Source organism: Xenopus tropicalis, chromosome 4 (assembly GCF_000004195.4).
Source record: "Xenopus tropicalis strain Nigerian chromosome 4, UCB_Xtro_10.0, whole genome shotgun sequence".
NCBI classification, from domain to species: domain Eukaryota; kingdom Metazoa; phylum Chordata; class Amphibia; order Anura; family Pipidae; genus Xenopus; species Xenopus tropicalis.
Genome location: NC_030680.2, coordinates 69187010 through 69204243, shown reverse-complemented (window position 1 = coordinate 69204243; position 17234 = coordinate 69187010). Strand labels below are relative to the sequence as shown.

At 35.9% G+C, this 17234-nt stretch overlaps 1 protein-coding gene across 3 annotated transcripts in view; it reads right to left on the bottom strand.

Annotated features, from left to right (window-relative positions):
- Positions 1-17234, bottom strand: part of cep89 (centrosomal protein 89) — a 48361-nt gene that overhangs the window by 14570 nt on the left and 16557 nt on the right. For 2 of the 3 annotated variants that reach the window (XM_002935795.5, XM_004913555.4), the window contains exons 9-16: positions 13932-13982; positions 13426-13509; positions 9731-9834; positions 8455-8570; positions 8101-8281; positions 5443-5610; positions 5155-5296; positions 1196-1285 (exon numbers count right to left, since the gene is read on the bottom strand). In XM_002935795.5, coding sequence (XP_002935841.3) covers positions 1196-1285; positions 5155-5296; positions 5443-5610; positions 8101-8281; positions 8455-8570; positions 9731-9834; positions 13426-13509; positions 13932-13982 — 936 coding nt within the window. The remainder of the gene's footprint in view (positions 1-1195; positions 1286-5154; positions 5297-5442; positions 5611-8100; positions 8282-8454; positions 8571-9730; positions 9835-13425; positions 13510-13931; positions 13983-17234) is intronic. The other variant, XM_012962270.3, reaches the window with a different exon arrangement.

The following is a 17234-nucleotide window of genomic DNA, read 5'->3' as shown; positions in this document are numbered from 1 at the left end:
TACTATAATTTATATAAATAAGCTGCTATGTAGCCATGGAGGCAGCCATTCAAAGGAGAAAAGGCACAGGCACATAGCAGATAACAGATAAAACACTATTGCATTTTACAGAGCTTATCTGTTATCTGCTATGTAACCTGTGCCTTTTCTCCTTTTTTCCAGCTTGAATGGCTGCCCCCGTGGCTACACAGCAGCTTATTATATCAATTATAGTAGTGGTACTGTAGCAAACACACCAGTTTTACCAGTGCAGGGCAACAGTGCATTATATTTTTATTACTTTAAAGCTCTTTCATTTTTTAGTGTTACTGTTCCTTTAAGTTAAAGGAATTTATGATGACCATGGTATTTTGGCTGCTGCAATTTTCTCCGTAAGAGCCATTGTGTCGAAAAAAACACATTCTAAAGAATGGGAACTGTGATGACTTACATTTTTGTATCCCATACCCTGATATACATTGCAGGAATGTTTTACATTTATATTTGAAACATTCTGCTAATCCTTACTTGCCTGGTGCTAAAGAAATAATGTAGACTTTATGTCAGCTTTATCCATGCCCTCATTAAATATTCATTAGAGGTTTTTGTGGTTGGAGTTTTGCACTAATTGCTTATTATAAAGCTGAGGAATTTCTTGTTATGTTTTACGATCTTCAGATTTTGCATTCGAAGTATCTATTTCAGCTAGCTTAATTGTCAGTTTCCCCTGCAATCCTTGTCACTACTTAATTCTGACTCTTCTTGGCACTTTAAACAAATGTGCATTAAATTGCTTGTTGTTTACTGGAGAATTGTGCATATATTTACAATGTTCAATGACAAACTGCTTCGGTACTACTGTATAAATTATATTTTTTCCTATGACACCTAGAAGGGTCTCTTAGGGCAAATCCAAGTAATGATGCACATTTTGAACCAGTTAAGGAGCCTGTGTATTTAGTCCTTTAGTAGGAATCTTACTTTAATCTTGCCATAGGAGATAGATTGTAAAACATAGACTATTTCTGTATCACAAAGAAGGTATCATTTCTACACTGTACTTTTTAGTGTTAGGCTGCATTTTGGCCTGTGTATACACCACTGTTTTACCCCCTTTTAATCCAATAAATGCTGAAAAGGGACCTTTAATGCAAAAGAGAAAAAAACCCACGATATCATTTAGCTAAATATAAGGTTTCAAGATCCAAAGACATACCTTTACTAATTCTTCTAGCTTTTCCAAACGTACATTTCCTTCCAACATCTTATTAAAGAAACTATGTTTTTCAGTTTTTAAGCTTTTAGCCTACAGAGAAAGAAAAATCCATCAACAATCAGTGCTGAGATATACTGCAACTGTGAATGACATTTATAAAAGAATACCAATCTAAATTTAAATAAAATACACAGCCTGCCTAAAGCTATTTAAATATATCACTTGTTGCAATACAACAGAAAGTCATTTATCTGAAAGAAAATGTAGACTATCTATAAAAGTCCTACCAAACTTGCAATGCCTATTCATGTTTTTATTTACCTTTTCAAACATCATGCCATCAAACAGATGTACAATTGCTACTCCTGTTAATTTGTTGCTCTTATGGCCCCTTGCTCAGATACTGGTATGAACAACACTTAAATGGTGTTTTATAATTATCCTGTTCTATCTACATATTAATTGCTATCTGTTTCCGTGTATGTTTTGGCTGATTTCATGATTTCCTAATGTATCTGTACCCAATGCTAAAAACTGGGCCATAGTATTCAGTGTTAATTACCATTTCCATGGTAACAGATGCATCAGATCGGTTAACCCAACGAACATAGAATAACAGCAAATGACAATAAAAAGAATGCATTTGAGTCTACTTTGAGTACTTAACTTAGCCTAATTCCAATCTTCATTACAATGAGAAAATCTGGTTACTCAAGAACTGGTGGACGGTTTACAATAACAACCAGTGGAAAATTTACAATACCAAGCTATTGTGTCATGTGAGATTTTTAAGATATGTGGCCATATCAATATTTTGCTTTTATTCAAACAATATATTTAGATACATGTGATGTAAATTAATTTTGCAATCATTCATTCATTAAGAAATAGCAAAAATACAACTTTGGTTCTAATATCTAGTACTGCACCATTTGGCAGAAACAACCTTAACAACCTCTCTCATTTAGACTGAAACAATGTTTTTCACACTCCACCATGCAGCATTTATTCAGCTGTGTGATATTTGAAGGGTCTCTTGCATGCACAGTGTTCCCATTCCCTTTTTGACAAAGAAAAAATTTGTACACGCATTTTAACTTGTGTGCACATTTTTTAAAACAGTGTGCTCAGGTCAGAATAAATATAAAAATGCAAAAAAATTATTTGCGCACACCACAAATTGTTGTGTGCCTGCACACTAGTGCACAGCTCAAAGGAAACAGAGCCCACATCATCGCAATGGGATTTAGATCTGGGCTATTCCAGAGCCATCTTTTATTTTCCAGCCATTCTTTGGTGCATTTACTGGAATTTCAGTGGTCGCCGTCATGTTGAGGTCCACCTTAGGATAAGCTTCAATCTCCTGACAGACAGTCTCACATTATCTTTAAGCATCCTAGTACAATGAAGAATTCATAGTGGATTCTAGGATAGTGAACGGCTACACCACCATGCGTTATAGTCGGTATCAGGTTATTTTGGTGAACTGCTGTCTTTGGTTTTTGCCAAACATGACTTCTGGTTTTCTAAGCAAATAACTCCATCTTAGCCTTGTCTGCCCATAGCACATTGTTCTAGAAATCTTAAGGTCTCATTTATGACTGGAACTGGAAAAGTTGTGGATGTGCAAAAGCAGACACATTCATTGTGCGAACTGCCCCATTCATTAGAGGTGCAATCCTTGCACTTCCACATAGCTTCACGATTCCCCAGGATTAATGTCATGCCCTGTGACATCAATATGGAAAGAGCTATCTGTATATCACATGATGAAATTCCGGGGTGCATAGAGACTTCTTTAAGTATCTTGGGTTCTGCTCTTGGGCTGAACTTACTGGGGCAGGCTGGCATGGACAAGTCTGCAGTTGTTTTGATTTTGACTTTCTTCTCCACTTGTAGATGATCTTTTGAACAGTGGAATGATTGATGTCCAGCTGTGGTGATCTTTTTAAATACCTTTCCAGACTTAGGGGTGTTTATACCCTTCTTTCTAAAGGCCTCAGAGACAGAGTTCTTTTAATCTAGGCACCACACAATAGCAAAGGGCAAACCAAACAATGTCTGAGCTTTGGATGCCCCAAGATCCTCCCTAACACAGTTCTAATCTTTTGCCAGTGATTCTAGTTTGAGGTATTTGAAGTAGTGATAAATGTAAGGGTGTACTTACTTCTTCCAAATGTGAAATATGCAATTATGTTTATTTAAATTACACAGTGGACTGCAAAATGTAAATGGTGTGTTATGTGTTATCATTTTTTCCCATCATTATAGTTAAGATATACATCAAGTATCTGTATGTTGAAATATGCAGAAATTTTTTAAACTGCTGAGGGGTGTACTTACTTTTTTCATGACTGTACATTCATCCATATGTGACCAGGTTCTAATTCATTATCAGCATTAATAGAATATACATTATGTGTAAAACTCTGGAGTCTTATTTTACTACAGCTGGTGCGAAGAGATTTTTTTTAAAAATCTATGTCACATTATGGCTTACATAAAAGCTTTATGCATGTTATGATTACACTAAAATGACAACACATGCATTTCAGTGACATTAAAAAGGAATTTTGATTTCATGTCCAACTTAAAATGGTGTGAATTGTTAAATGTCATGTTGAATATAACAGATTTACTAATAAATATATATTTTTCTTAATTTTTAAACCTTGCAGTGATTTAAAATCATTTATACATCTAAATAACAAGCTACACAGCTCAGGACTTTGTGCTATGATTCATAATCTTGTCACATAAAACTAGCTAATGGAGTTAGTCAATAAAGTGGATTTCAAGTTATAGCTTAAGATAAGAACTGCATGATTATACTGTTAAAATTTTGTTTATTAGCCAGAAATCTAATGCCCTTTATTGTGACCAGTTTTGGGATGAATCCAACTGCTGAAGTAACCTTAAACTAATTATCAAAGCACAAACATCCAAGCAAATCAGCTTCTGCAAAGATGTCACTGTAACTAGCTGTGGATTTAGGCAGAGGACTGCGGCCTTCCATCTGTAATGCAAGAAACTATTAAGCATGTTCAGTTTTCTAATTTATCAAGGACACATATGGTAGCATTTCTTACCTGGGTCCAAAATGAAAGTAAATTAAATGTTAAAAAAAAGATTTATCTTACACATTAGCAACAGTCTATCTACATCATACAAGTTAAAACGGTAACTATTATTATGGCTTAAATATGTACCTTTTTTAGGCCCAATGGTGTTGTTACAAATTTTGTTTTATCTTGATGACAACAGTTGATAAGAACAAGAAAATGAGAGATTTTGGACAGCACATATTTTGGAACCTTTCTAACATGTAAATTCATGTCCAAGAAAATGTATTAAGGGACAATCTACATGGTCTTTCAAATTAATCACATAGGTGGCCTACACTGCAAACGTTCATGCCTCAAAAAAAATATTGAGAAGTTACTTGAAACTATACCAGCACCACAAACAATGTAGTTACAAATTTAAATCAAGGAAAACCCATAACCTTTTATATCTATGGTGAAATGCCAATTTGACCTGGTTTTCAAGCACGAAACAATGCCTTTAAATTCTGCTCTCATGAGCAAAAGTATGTTTATGTAGAAAACTGCAATTAAATTTATAAGATACATGGAAGGCAACACAAGGGTGTGCTGTTCTTTAAATATATAGATTTGCTTTTTTTTAGCCATATTTAACCACCACTGCAAAATTCAAGTTTTATAAAAGAAGAACAGGTGGAAACCGTGACCAGATAATCACAGGGGAACTGAAATATAAATATATACTGAACAACATATAAAATAACCACATGGTTCATTATGACAATCACTAAACTTTTATCAGGTTGTAGGAAGCTGTCCAATGCTCAAAGGTCAGATAGTAATTGTTGGTGTTAAAACTGTTTTCCATTGTTTGGAACAAGGAAAGAGAAGAAATAACTGAAGCTTTGGTCTTACCACTTGCATCAATTCATCCCGTTCTAAAGAAATATTCTCTGCAAGTGTAATAATGTTGGCTAAATACTGATGGGCTGCAACCTCTTTCTCCAATGCATCTTCCAGCTGTTGCTTCAAATGGCCAAGTTTTCTCTGTAGTTTTCTATTAATAAAGAATGTAAGTTGAACAACTGAAAATCCAATTCTCATTTTGGCTTTAGTCTTATTAAGAAAGATTTGCAAAATCTTGCCTAGTACCCCCCCAAAATATTATATATAATGAAACATCTCATATTAATACCAACAAACCTATTTAATTTTTTGACTGTTTCTCCTTCAGCATCCAGAATCTTGTTATCAGCTAATAGGTTGTTTCTCTCCAAAAGAAGGCTCTTCTTTTGTAATTGCAAAGTGGCTATCTTGTCAATTAGATCCTTTTCTTCCCTTTTACTTTTATCTTGTATGTGCTGAATTTGACTGCAGAGGACATTGAAAACAGAACCAATTTCACATAAAAGGTCTATTATCCCTTGCATAATAACATCAAGTCACCTTTACTTAAGATACAGTCATAAAAAAAGATGTTATTCCACGGAGACTGGTATTTGTTGATAACACCAAAATGCCACCACCTCCTGCCCAAAATCATGATGGAATGAAGAATCTCTGATTTGACAGCTGCAGAATGCTAAAGAAGACCAGCTGATGACCTTCATTTTGAGCTCTTTGGCTGTGCAGACAATACTGGTATTATGGTGCATTTTGCTTTGCAATCTGACTATTAGCCTGAGGGAACAGTGACTGGATTTATGCACAATGAATCTTTTTTTCCTATGTTTTCCTTTCTGTAATATGTCTTAATAAAAACAAGACAAGCAATGTTTTTATCTCACTTCTGGTCAATCACTGATATACTGCAGCACTATCCCAACATAGAAAGGATTGCTTGTTTAGTCTATCAGTACTCATTTTTCCTATTGCATACACCTGGGTTAATTGATGGAGCTATCAATCTATTTAGTAAATTACATAGCTTTTATAAATTAGGCTGATGCCACACGTGCTACATGTGCCTGCACCCAAGCGTATCCCATTCATTTGGGTGCAGGCACAAGTAGGAGGCGTAGGGCTGAATTTTCGGCAAGCGTTTATCCGCTTGCCGAAAATTTCAGCCCTACGCCTCGTGTGGCATTAGCCTTACACTGCCTTTTTGTTCCTTACTGATGCATTAACTAGGATAAACCTGTATAAAAGGAAGTTACTCTGATTTCTGTAGTTTGTTAGTACCCTCTTTAGATTAGACTTTCTTTATAGGTCACATCAATCTTCTGTCACTGTCATTTTCTGTAACGCTTTATGGCCCAGGGTTGTCAAACTCAATCACATAAGGGGGCTGAAATCTAAAACACAGGCTAAGTTGCTGGTCAAATTTTTTATTAAGATACTGTATGGTCAGGCACAGTTACAGTGTAGTCAGGCGATTGTTACTGCACGGCCAGGCACAGTCACTAGGGGCTGTATTCGGCCTGCGGGCCTTGTGTTTGACACGTTTGACATGTGCCTAATGCTTGTTGGACTATAACAAACCCTTCAATACATAATGAAGAATGCTGGGACTTGCAGACCAGCAACATCTATGGACCCAAGGTTAAGAGACAGCAGCATAGGGAATTTAACAACCGCACTGATGACCTAACACTTGGCATCTTTCTTTATTTCCTTAATTTCTTCCTATTATCTTCAAAATTTGTTAGCAGAGAGCACCCACGGGGATGGCCACTACAATGACCTGGTATTGACAAGTACAGCCTTAAAACTTCTTAATTTTCCTTTATCTTGTTTGTAATCTCAGGCTTACTACCTTGCCCTCTGTCACTCATCCCTGCCACTGCCTTAAAAATTAAAAAAGCACTCGGGTCTTAAAGGAATACTGTCATGGGAAAACATGTTTTTATTATATTTAATTTTGAAATTTCAAATGGGGCTAGCCATATTTTTCATTTCCCAGCGTGCCACAGTCATGTGACCTGTGCTCTGATAAACTTTAGTTACATTTTACTGCTGAGCTGCAAGCTGCACCCCCCTCCCAGCAGCCGATCAACAGAACAATGGGAAGGAGCAAGATAGCAGCTCCCAGTAAATATCAGGATAGCACTCAATAGTAAGAAATCCAAGTCTGGCTTGAGACTCCTCCAGTTACATGGGAGTAGGAGAAACAATAGGTTACCTATAAGCAGTTCTAATGTGTAGCGCTGGCTCCTTCTGAAAGCTCAGACTCAGGCACAATGCACTGAGATGGCTGCCTACACACCAATATTACAACTAAAAAAAATACATTTGTTGGTTCAAGAATAACATTTTAAATGGTAGAGTGAATTATTTGCTATGTAAACAGTGTAATTTAGAAATAAAAAGTATACCATAAAAATCATGACAGTATCCCTTTAACTCCCTGGTTTCCTAATGCCAACTGTAGTTTCTTGCAACTTAAAAACTCACAATGAATTTAAAATGTCTCATTAAATGTCATATGTACAATAGCCATGGAAGTAATCACAAACTTTGTTCTGAGACAACTCTCAGTGTTTTGGTCTTGGTTAATGTTTCACACCACTGAAGTCAGTCTGTATACAGATACATATAATATATTGTATAGAACCAGCTTTGCTCCGGAACTGCAAAATATCTCAATCCTTGAGGGGGTTAATATGTTATAGTTCTTTCAAAGAATGTAGATTTGTTAAGAACAAATGTTTGCTATGCAGAGTGATTGTGATTTCACCCTGAGGCTGATGACCCAGAGAAGAGGCAATTAATCCAGCATACCACATTGGCTAAATGCAAATATGTATGAATAAAATCACCGTTATATCTCTGCCTATAAGAAGAGGTATTTAACACAGAATGTTGAAGAGTTATACACTGATTGAGACATTATCCACTGTAACACCGGGTGATAAAATTTACCTTTTTAATTCATTCACCATAGCAACATGCTCTTCTGCAGCTACTTTGCCTTCCATGTTAGCTTTTAGCTCATCATACTTGGAGCGTAAAACTTCCTGCTGTTTCTGAAACTCTAGTAGTTCTTCCTCTCGACTCTGATTTTTTCCTTCCAAAACCATCATCTGCTTTGTTAATCTGGTAACTGGCAGCAAGAAAAAGAATTAAAATATAAAAACGTAGGATAGGGTCAGGTCATTACATTTTTCTCCATCTTGCTTTATTAAGCCATATGCTAAATAAATAAACAAACCCCTTAGGATAATTAAGCAGGGAATACCTTGTTCTTTATTAATAAAGACAATTTATTTAACTTACCTTCCATCAGGTGGTTTCTCTCAGTCTCTTTTGCTTTTGCTTGTTCTACCTGCAGTTGTTCCATCAAGGTCTGGTTTTCTTCCAGTACTAGCTTGGCTTGAGCTTGTATTAGCTGCCTATCAACACAAAGCAACCCAAAACACTCTATTTTTATAATAATAGCCTCTAGCTGGAATGCAAAATTTTGTTTGGTCAATTGTTTTATGTAGGGGCCACCCTTGAGCAAATACTAACAAACATTCATTGGCCTTAGCCTGTTACTCTGCACGTCTGTAAAAACAATCACTGTCTCTATATGTAAAACATTTGCAAAGGGTTGCATATTCAAGCAATTGGCCAGCAACAGCATCTGGCACATAGCGTTACAATTTATTAACAACCACCTGTTGCATATTAGGGTGTCTTTTCTAGAGTGCTACAAAAGAGACTTTGGCAGAGGTTATAAAAAAAAAAAAAAAAGAGAAAAGGATTAATCTGCTCCAGTTATAAATCTCAAATTGGCCTTAGCTGCATCAAAGGGCTAAAGTAATTAATTGTATATATCTGCAGATTCATTTCATTCGGGGAAAAAACCCAAAAACCTCAAGGTGCATAAAATAAGCATTTACCATATTTATGGGTTAATAGCATAATAACTGCAAAGTTTGCACAAGGTCTAGCCCATAGGAATTAAATGTCTAGTTTTAACTGAAGTAAATTCTACCTGTAGAATTGGATCCTATATGTTTACTCGACATGGTGCAAACTTCATAAATCATTCTATTACAAATGTAAAGAAGTGCAGTACTAAACCGGATGGGTGGAGGACATGGCCCCGCCCTGGCATCACATCACATGACCCACCCCTGACATCCCTCACCCCACCACCTTGACATCCCAACCATCCCCTGCCCACAGTTGCTAAAGCTTAAAAGGGCTATATTACCCTAATGTTAGGGCCTCTTTTGCTCATAACAAGTTACAGAAATATAAAAGCGTATGATTTATTCAGACAGCAAAACTGCTTTTAAGCCGATCTCACCCTAACTTCAAATTGGGATTTGGCTGCATCTAGGATCTGATCTCCAAGATAAGTAAGATTTTGGGATAAAGCCTGTGTCACCCGTGAAACTGTTTCAAGTTTCCACAGATGGGTCAGCTTCACAGTTTGGGATGCACTGAGCTAGAGAATGAAAGACTGACTGGAACACTGCAAAGATGTATACACTAAAAAGGTAGCTTTAGAAAAATCATCAAAAAAGTGCTTCAATAGCAAGCTAAGCAGCCACATAATTACCATTCGGCATTAGTTATGTCTCTTTTCCCTTGTAGTTCATTGTGCAACTGCTTATTCTCTTCGACAACCTTTTTAACCCGTGTTTTGAAATTTTTAACTTCCTCCTAAAAACAGGGAAAGAAAAGAGCAAGCACTTTCCCGTAAATATTTAAGTGCTTTAGATTCTGTAACCTGCAAACCAGATATTCAATTATACATTGCAGCATTTAATATATACAAATTCCTATTTCAGCACTTCTGTCAATGTCCTAAATTGTGTCTGCTTGAAATACTAAATCAAATCTTCAAATTGGGATGGCTGAACTCTGTTTGCAATATAAGCTATCCAAACACAATATGTAGCTTAAATGTGCAATAGCAAAAAGTAGAAAAGAATAAAGTATAATCAGAGTGCTCAACCAAATGTAAAAGATATAGGGCAAAAGGTATGAATGGAAAAATATGCACTGCTAGCTAACCCCAGTAAAATGTATATTTACAATATTTTCACATGGAATAATGAAAAGTAAGCTATTGATTGGTTGGGTACAGTGGGTTTCCGAACTCAAGAAACTTCCATTTATGTAACTACCCCTCATCCATTGTTTCCCTCCATGGTAATGGTGCTACACAGAGCACTTTCAGCACAAGTGTGACTTGAATGTAAACTCTTTTACAGGCTATCTTCTGACAAGTTCTTCTTAGACATTTAGGGCTCTGGCCCACGGGGAGATTAGTCACCCGCGAACAGGGAGTTTTGCCGCGGGCGACTAATCTCCCCGTGTGCCAGAGCCCTTAACAATCGAGTTTATGGTGTTTAAAGGAGAACGAAAGCCCAACTGAAGAATTAGTCTAGAAATTTTGTACATTATGTTTTAGGCTTCTCTACCAGCCCAAAGCAACCACAGCTTCCAAAGATGCCCTCAGTAGCTCCCCATCTTCTTTCACTGCACATGCTCTGTGCTGCTTTTAGAGTTTAGGGGCCAATACACAATATACTGTATATACAGAATATAAAAGTCAAAACAATATAAGGCTGACTTATCATGACACATCAGAATCCAGTGCAATTAGCATCAGAATTTACTAATCAGCCTTTTGGTATCAGCATATATGACAGGTCAGCCTCATTTGCTGCTTGATAATTTGCGACAACTCCTAAACTTAGCTTTTCAATAGCTGTTCAGAGCACATTGAGCATGTGAGTGTCGCAAACACTATCCAAGATGGTGACCCCCCTGACAAATTTGAAGTTCTGGATCATTGCTCCTATTGAGATGCTAAACCTTTAGGCTGGTACAATAAGTTCAGTATTCAAAATATGGCATTTTTAGCCATATTCATTTTTAGGGCTTAGTTCTCCTTTCGGTGTTTTCGCAGATAATTATCATACACTAATAAATGAAAATGTTTATTTGTGATAAAAACTGCACCTCACTCTTTTGTGGGCCTAATAATGTTCTTTCTACCATTTTATTTGATGCAGTATTCTAAGAAAAATGTGATTGCATCATGCCAGATTGCTCTTATATGAAATGTAGTTTCTAAAGGCGAATATTGCCTACTGATCTCTGAAATATGGAAATTCACTTATTTAAATAGACACGAACTTTAAACAATTTGCGGTGGATTGTATTGTATTCTGTATTCACAGAAAAGTGAAGTAAATTTGGTAGTGGTATTTACAAGATTTGTTTTAGATACAAGCACGTTTAGAGGGGTGATTATTAATATCATATTACTGTATTATAAATTTTTAAAAAAATAGCGTTTTATTTAATCCCATAAGACCTCATCTTGGAAGTCTGGACAGAGAAGGGCACTCCAGAGTTAAGTATTAATTGAAAAAACAACAAAGAACAAGAAAACAAAAATGAACAAGTTCTAATATTTGACAAGCGCTGTTTCTAAAGGTGGCCATACATGGTAAGGAGGGCAAATATCAGGTGGGCTTAGGTGCTGTCAGACTGAGGACCACATGGTGGGCCATAGGCATTGTTGGGCCGAGGACAGCATCAACGAGCCTATGCGGTACCCAATCCAATGGAAAATCAAACCTGCTTGATCGAGATCTGCACAATTTTAGGCCAGATATTGGTTCGGTAGGCCCGTCGGGGGTGCCCCGTGTCGGGCTGATAAGCTGCCGAATTGGTCTGAAGGAGCCTAATCAGCAGCTGAAATCTGCACATGCATGGCCACCTTAAGTAGGATGGAATCATAAAAAGATGTATGTCAGTTTGTCAATTAATCTGAAAATCTGCCCATGGGCAATAACCCATAGCAACCAATCAATGATTACCTTGTTTCGGCCACCTGCAGGTTAAACAAGTTAAAAATTTTAATGTTTGCCATAGGTTACTGCACAGGTGCAAATTGCCCTGTGTTTATAAATAAAGCCTGATTCTTTCTATACACGATGCAACAGAGAGACAAATGCTCTGTGCTGGGCCATGTCCTGCTTGGGCATCATACATGATGATTGTGTCAAACATTAATATTATAGTGGAATGAATCAAAGCTTAAAGATGGGTTGATTCCACCATAAACAAATACAATTTATTTAAAAGAAAAATTACTTTGAAAAAATAAAGAAACCATATGTGTTTAATTAATTTGTTTAAATGTGCCTTATAAATTAATATCAGGATTGCTGTATGATAGATAACAAAAGAAGAAAATTGCTTTTCCTCAGAAGCATAAAAACTTAATAAGAAATCATTAAAGTTTTTAAATTATTCTTCTGCAAATTGTGAAAAGGGGCTAAAACTGCAAAAACATTGCTTGCCATTTAAACATAAGTATTCTCATTTATTCAAAAGACCCTCTAAACTGATCTTTTAGGAAAAGATTATTACAAAGGATCACTCCAATCACAGCATCTCCATCTCTTGAAACTATGGAGTTCAAATTGCTTTGTGGTTACATTAACAGTTATCACTGAAATGTGCATAATAATGTAAAGATTGCTGTCTTGCATACATAGGTCACCATCTAAGAATGAAAATAAAGCACTTTAACATTTTCTACATATATATGATTTTTTATTTTATAGAAAATGAACCAGACTGTATGTATTTAACAACTAATATTTAAATCATTCACTACTAGCATTAATGCTAAAACCTGCAGGTGATAAGATTCTACAGAGAATCCAAATGAGAGTAGAAGCTAAGTTCTCAAAAAACCAGAACAGCATAAAACTGCACTATACTGAACTGTTATTTGAGAGGCTTAAAATGCACTGCATTTAAAGTAGAACTTTAGCTCAATTATACACCACGCAAGTGTTTCTAAAGCACTGCAGCTTGTGGTGCATAAACAGGATATAAGGTGAGGGGTACATTAAAGAAAAACTAGGCAATAATGCTTCAACTCGCTCACTATTCATTCATTGCAAGGCAACTTTGGGCTACTGGCGCAATGACGTATGCCATCCCACCGGTGATTTGCATTCATGCCGGTGGAATAGCATGTCCATGGTAGTGAAGATTTATTGTGGGCACTGCTCTAAGGAAATCACTTGGAGCTGTAAACCAATCTCATTCAATCTGTTTAACGTCAAAATAGGCAAAAAATAATGTATGAATTTCAAGAAGATACTTCACTTTTATTGTATTTCCTGTAATGTAACCAGTATTCATTTGTAAAGCTGAAAATGTCCTACATTTTTGACCAGAGGCCCAAAGATAAAACATCACATCACACAAATATCCCACCTCAAACGAAATGAGTAAATCATCTTTTTCCCTCATTCTGTCTTCATATGCAAGCAACAGTGGTGATAAATATTTCATATCCAGCTGATAGAGAGAACAGAAACAGAAATATAAATGAAGAAAGTTCACATACATAAAAACAAACCTTTAAAGCTACTCTACTGGGGTCATAAGTTCACATTAACTAAGGACAGTGGTTGTGAGGCTGTCTACCCTAGGTGGGCTCAGAGCAGAGAAGGAGGTCTAGGATGTGGGCCAACTAGGGGCATTTTATGATGAATGCTAATTTACAACATTGCATATCCCTGCAACTATAGGACTGACTATTACAACCATGGTGTCAGGTATCTGTAACCCTGGATTCTAGTAAAAAATCTTTCTAGGCACATCTTGAGCATTCATGAAAAGAATTCCAAGGCAAGACATAACTTTGTTTACAGGGGTCATAGGTTTTCTGTAAATAGATCTGTTACTTCATTAAAACTTATCTGAAAAAGCTCACTTACCAGCCAGGGAGGTGGAGGTCCCTTTTGAGGCAAACTGCCTAACTTCACTTTCTAAAAGGTTTAAAAGAAAAAAATAAATAAATCAACCAACCGAGTATCTATATTTATATAACACCATGGCAAGAGATTTGAGCCCCTCAATTCTCTCATACTACTAAGAAACAAATGTGCTATTTTGTCCCCAAATACTGATACTTACTGATGTATTGTTATTTACATGGCTTAATAAAAGCTTAAAGGAGCAGGAAAGGTAAAAACTAAGTAAGCTTTATCAGAAAGGTCTATGTAAATACAGCCATAAGCACTCACAGAAAAGCTCCTCTATCAAAAGAAACACAAGATTTCTTGTCTTTATTTTTGTAAACATGTTCTTCTGATATCTGACTTCCTCTCTCAGAAAAATCCTTCATTCCAGGGGCCAGAGTCTGCCCAATTCTCTCCTCTCTCCCTTTTCCTGCTCCCCCTCCCATCAGAATGCGTAATCTGAGCTATAAAGGCTAGAGATATACAGCAGAAAGCTTTGTAGACCAAGCTAAAATGGCAGCTGCAAGGATTTAGTCCTACACTCAATTTTTACAAGCAACTTTTTGACAAGAAAGTGCAGTATACACTTGGAGTTTGTGGTCATCATACTTTTTCAAAATACTTCAGTCAACAATAAAATTTATACAGTGCATATAGGCAATATAATATAATTAAAAAAAAATGTGCTCCATTTAGTAGACCACTGTGTAATTGAAATAAACATAAATGTGCATTTTATATGTAGAAAAAAGTAAGTACACCCTTACATTTATCACTTACTCAAATATATATAATAATCAGGTGCACTAATTCAGAAGCAAATGATTAGAATGTCATTAGAGAGGATCTCAGAGGAATCTGTCTTATTTAATAGACAGCAACAAGAGATCCTCTGCACTCGCCCGTTATCAATATATATAGGCCATTAAGACATTCTGTGCATTACGCTACCAAAAAAATGCCCTTCCCCCAAGCAAAACAGGGAATGTTTATCCAAATATTGCAATATAATCAAGCTGGCCAACTACATCAAAGTCATCCCCTGTTTGGCCAGTCCTACACTCGCTTTTATCTCATTCACTAAGAATTCTACTGCTTCATTATTTTACAAATGGACTGAGTTCTACCTGCAACTTGCTTGCTTTTAAGGTTAAGGGTAAGCAAACAAGGGGAATTTGTGCTCACCGCTAAATTTTAAACTATTAGGTGAGGGTGTAATGAGGCTGTGACCGCAAAATGTATGTAGACGGCAACAGAAGGTCCTCTGTACTCACCCATTATCAATATATATAGGACATTAAGGCATTCTGTGCATTGACCTACAAAGAAATGCCCTCCCGTCTGAAAAAAAATTCCTATATATTGATAATGGGTGAGAGCAGAGGACCTCTTGTTACTGTCTATATGTGGTCACAGCCTCATTGCACCCCTGCATTATGGTTTAAAATTAAGTGGTGAGCAAAACTAACCCAATTTTTGTTATGGTAGTGGAAATGCTATGGTTTGAGACTACTTTTCAGCATCAGTTTCTGGCCAGCTCACTATCACTGAATCCACTTTCAATTCTTCATTGTGTCAAAGGGTGCTTGAGTATAATGTAAGATAATTTCGCAGAAGATGATGACCTTAAACATTCCAGTAAATGCACCAAGGAAAGGCTGACATAAAAAATAGGGGATTCTGTAATTGCAAAGTCAAGACGCGAATCTAAATCCTATGAAGTTGCTGTAGTGGGAACAGCTGTTCTTACAAGGAACCACATAACATCGCACAGCTGAAAATATTAGAGAGGCAATGTTAGAGACTGGTGGGCAGTTATAATGAGCGATGAGCGAATCTGTCCTGTTATGCTTCAGTGAAAAACTGATGAAACTGCAGGAAAATTCATGAAACATTTAAAGTCAATGGGAGTTTTTTGGCGGTAACTTTTTTCATACAAAATACACTGGAGTTAAAGCGTGTTTTTTTCATGGTGATGCTTGCAGTCTAATACTAAAGCAACCCACACAAAACATACAGTTTAAAAAAAAAAAAAAAAAATGTCTAATGCTAGATATCAGCAACTTTAACAGAAGATGTACAATTCATTTGCATAACATTCTCAAAACATTCTTGAGACAGCAAAATATATTTATACAAGTTCATAACTACAAGTATGGGATCTGTTATCCAGAAAGCTCCAAATTACGGGAAGGCTATCTTCCACAGACTCCATTATAATCAAACAATTACAATTTTTAAAAATCATTTTCTTTTTCTCTGTAGTAATAAAACAGAACATTGTATTTGGTTTCAACTAAAAACAATCCCATTGGGTTTATTTAATGTTTAAATAATTTTTGGTAGACTCAAGCTATGGTGATCCAAATTACAGAAAGACCCCTTATCTGAAAACCCCAGGTCCCGAGCATTACACAATTAATCTTAATAACATCTCAATTTGGCTTTTAATATTATATAATTTTAAGACAAGTTATACGCTAAAAGATGGTAAGGAAAATCATAACCACTTTGGAAGAGGGAACGATTATAAACAAGGAAAAAGCTATAACAGAGATTTTGTTTCAAAATAAAACAGAAAGGGGAAGCATTTTTCAGTGAAATGTTCCTTATGCCAATTCTTATTAGATAAAGGAAAAATGTTCATACAGATGAATTTAAGCATTCATGCTTAATTATATAATGCTTATTTGTACCTACATTTTTGCTTATTTCTATAAATTTATATTTTATAATATAAATAATTATAATATAAATAATTTGCTTCTCACAATAAACTAAGCTTGTATGAAACTACGAATAATGAAATGTTAAAAAGATGTTAAAAAGATAATTAGCATCTACTTGCAAGAGTCAGGACAAAGATTGCTCTGAAAATTAGGAGTCAAAAGTGGTTTCTCGTGGGAGAAACAATGTGGGATTTGCTGTCAAAAGGAATTAGAAGGTGGCATAGGGACTTCCATAAAATGTCCCTCTTCTCTAGTATACACAGCTTAGAGAAACGAAACTCTCAATCATGGTTCAGTGAGCTTTCCGCTTCTGTTGAAGATGAACTGCTATAAAAAGCTTTCAAAAACAAGTCAAGCAGCAATTCTTCAACAACATTACATATATTTAGTATGTAAGTTAGTCTAATGCTAATATTTCAAGTCATGTTATGACTTCATTTCATTAGGAATTATAAAGGACCCAGGTTTTTAGCTAGCTGAGCCATTTTCAGAAATGTTAATTAAATTAAATTGTTAAAAGGGTTGTTATTGCAGGTTGAGAAATCTAGGT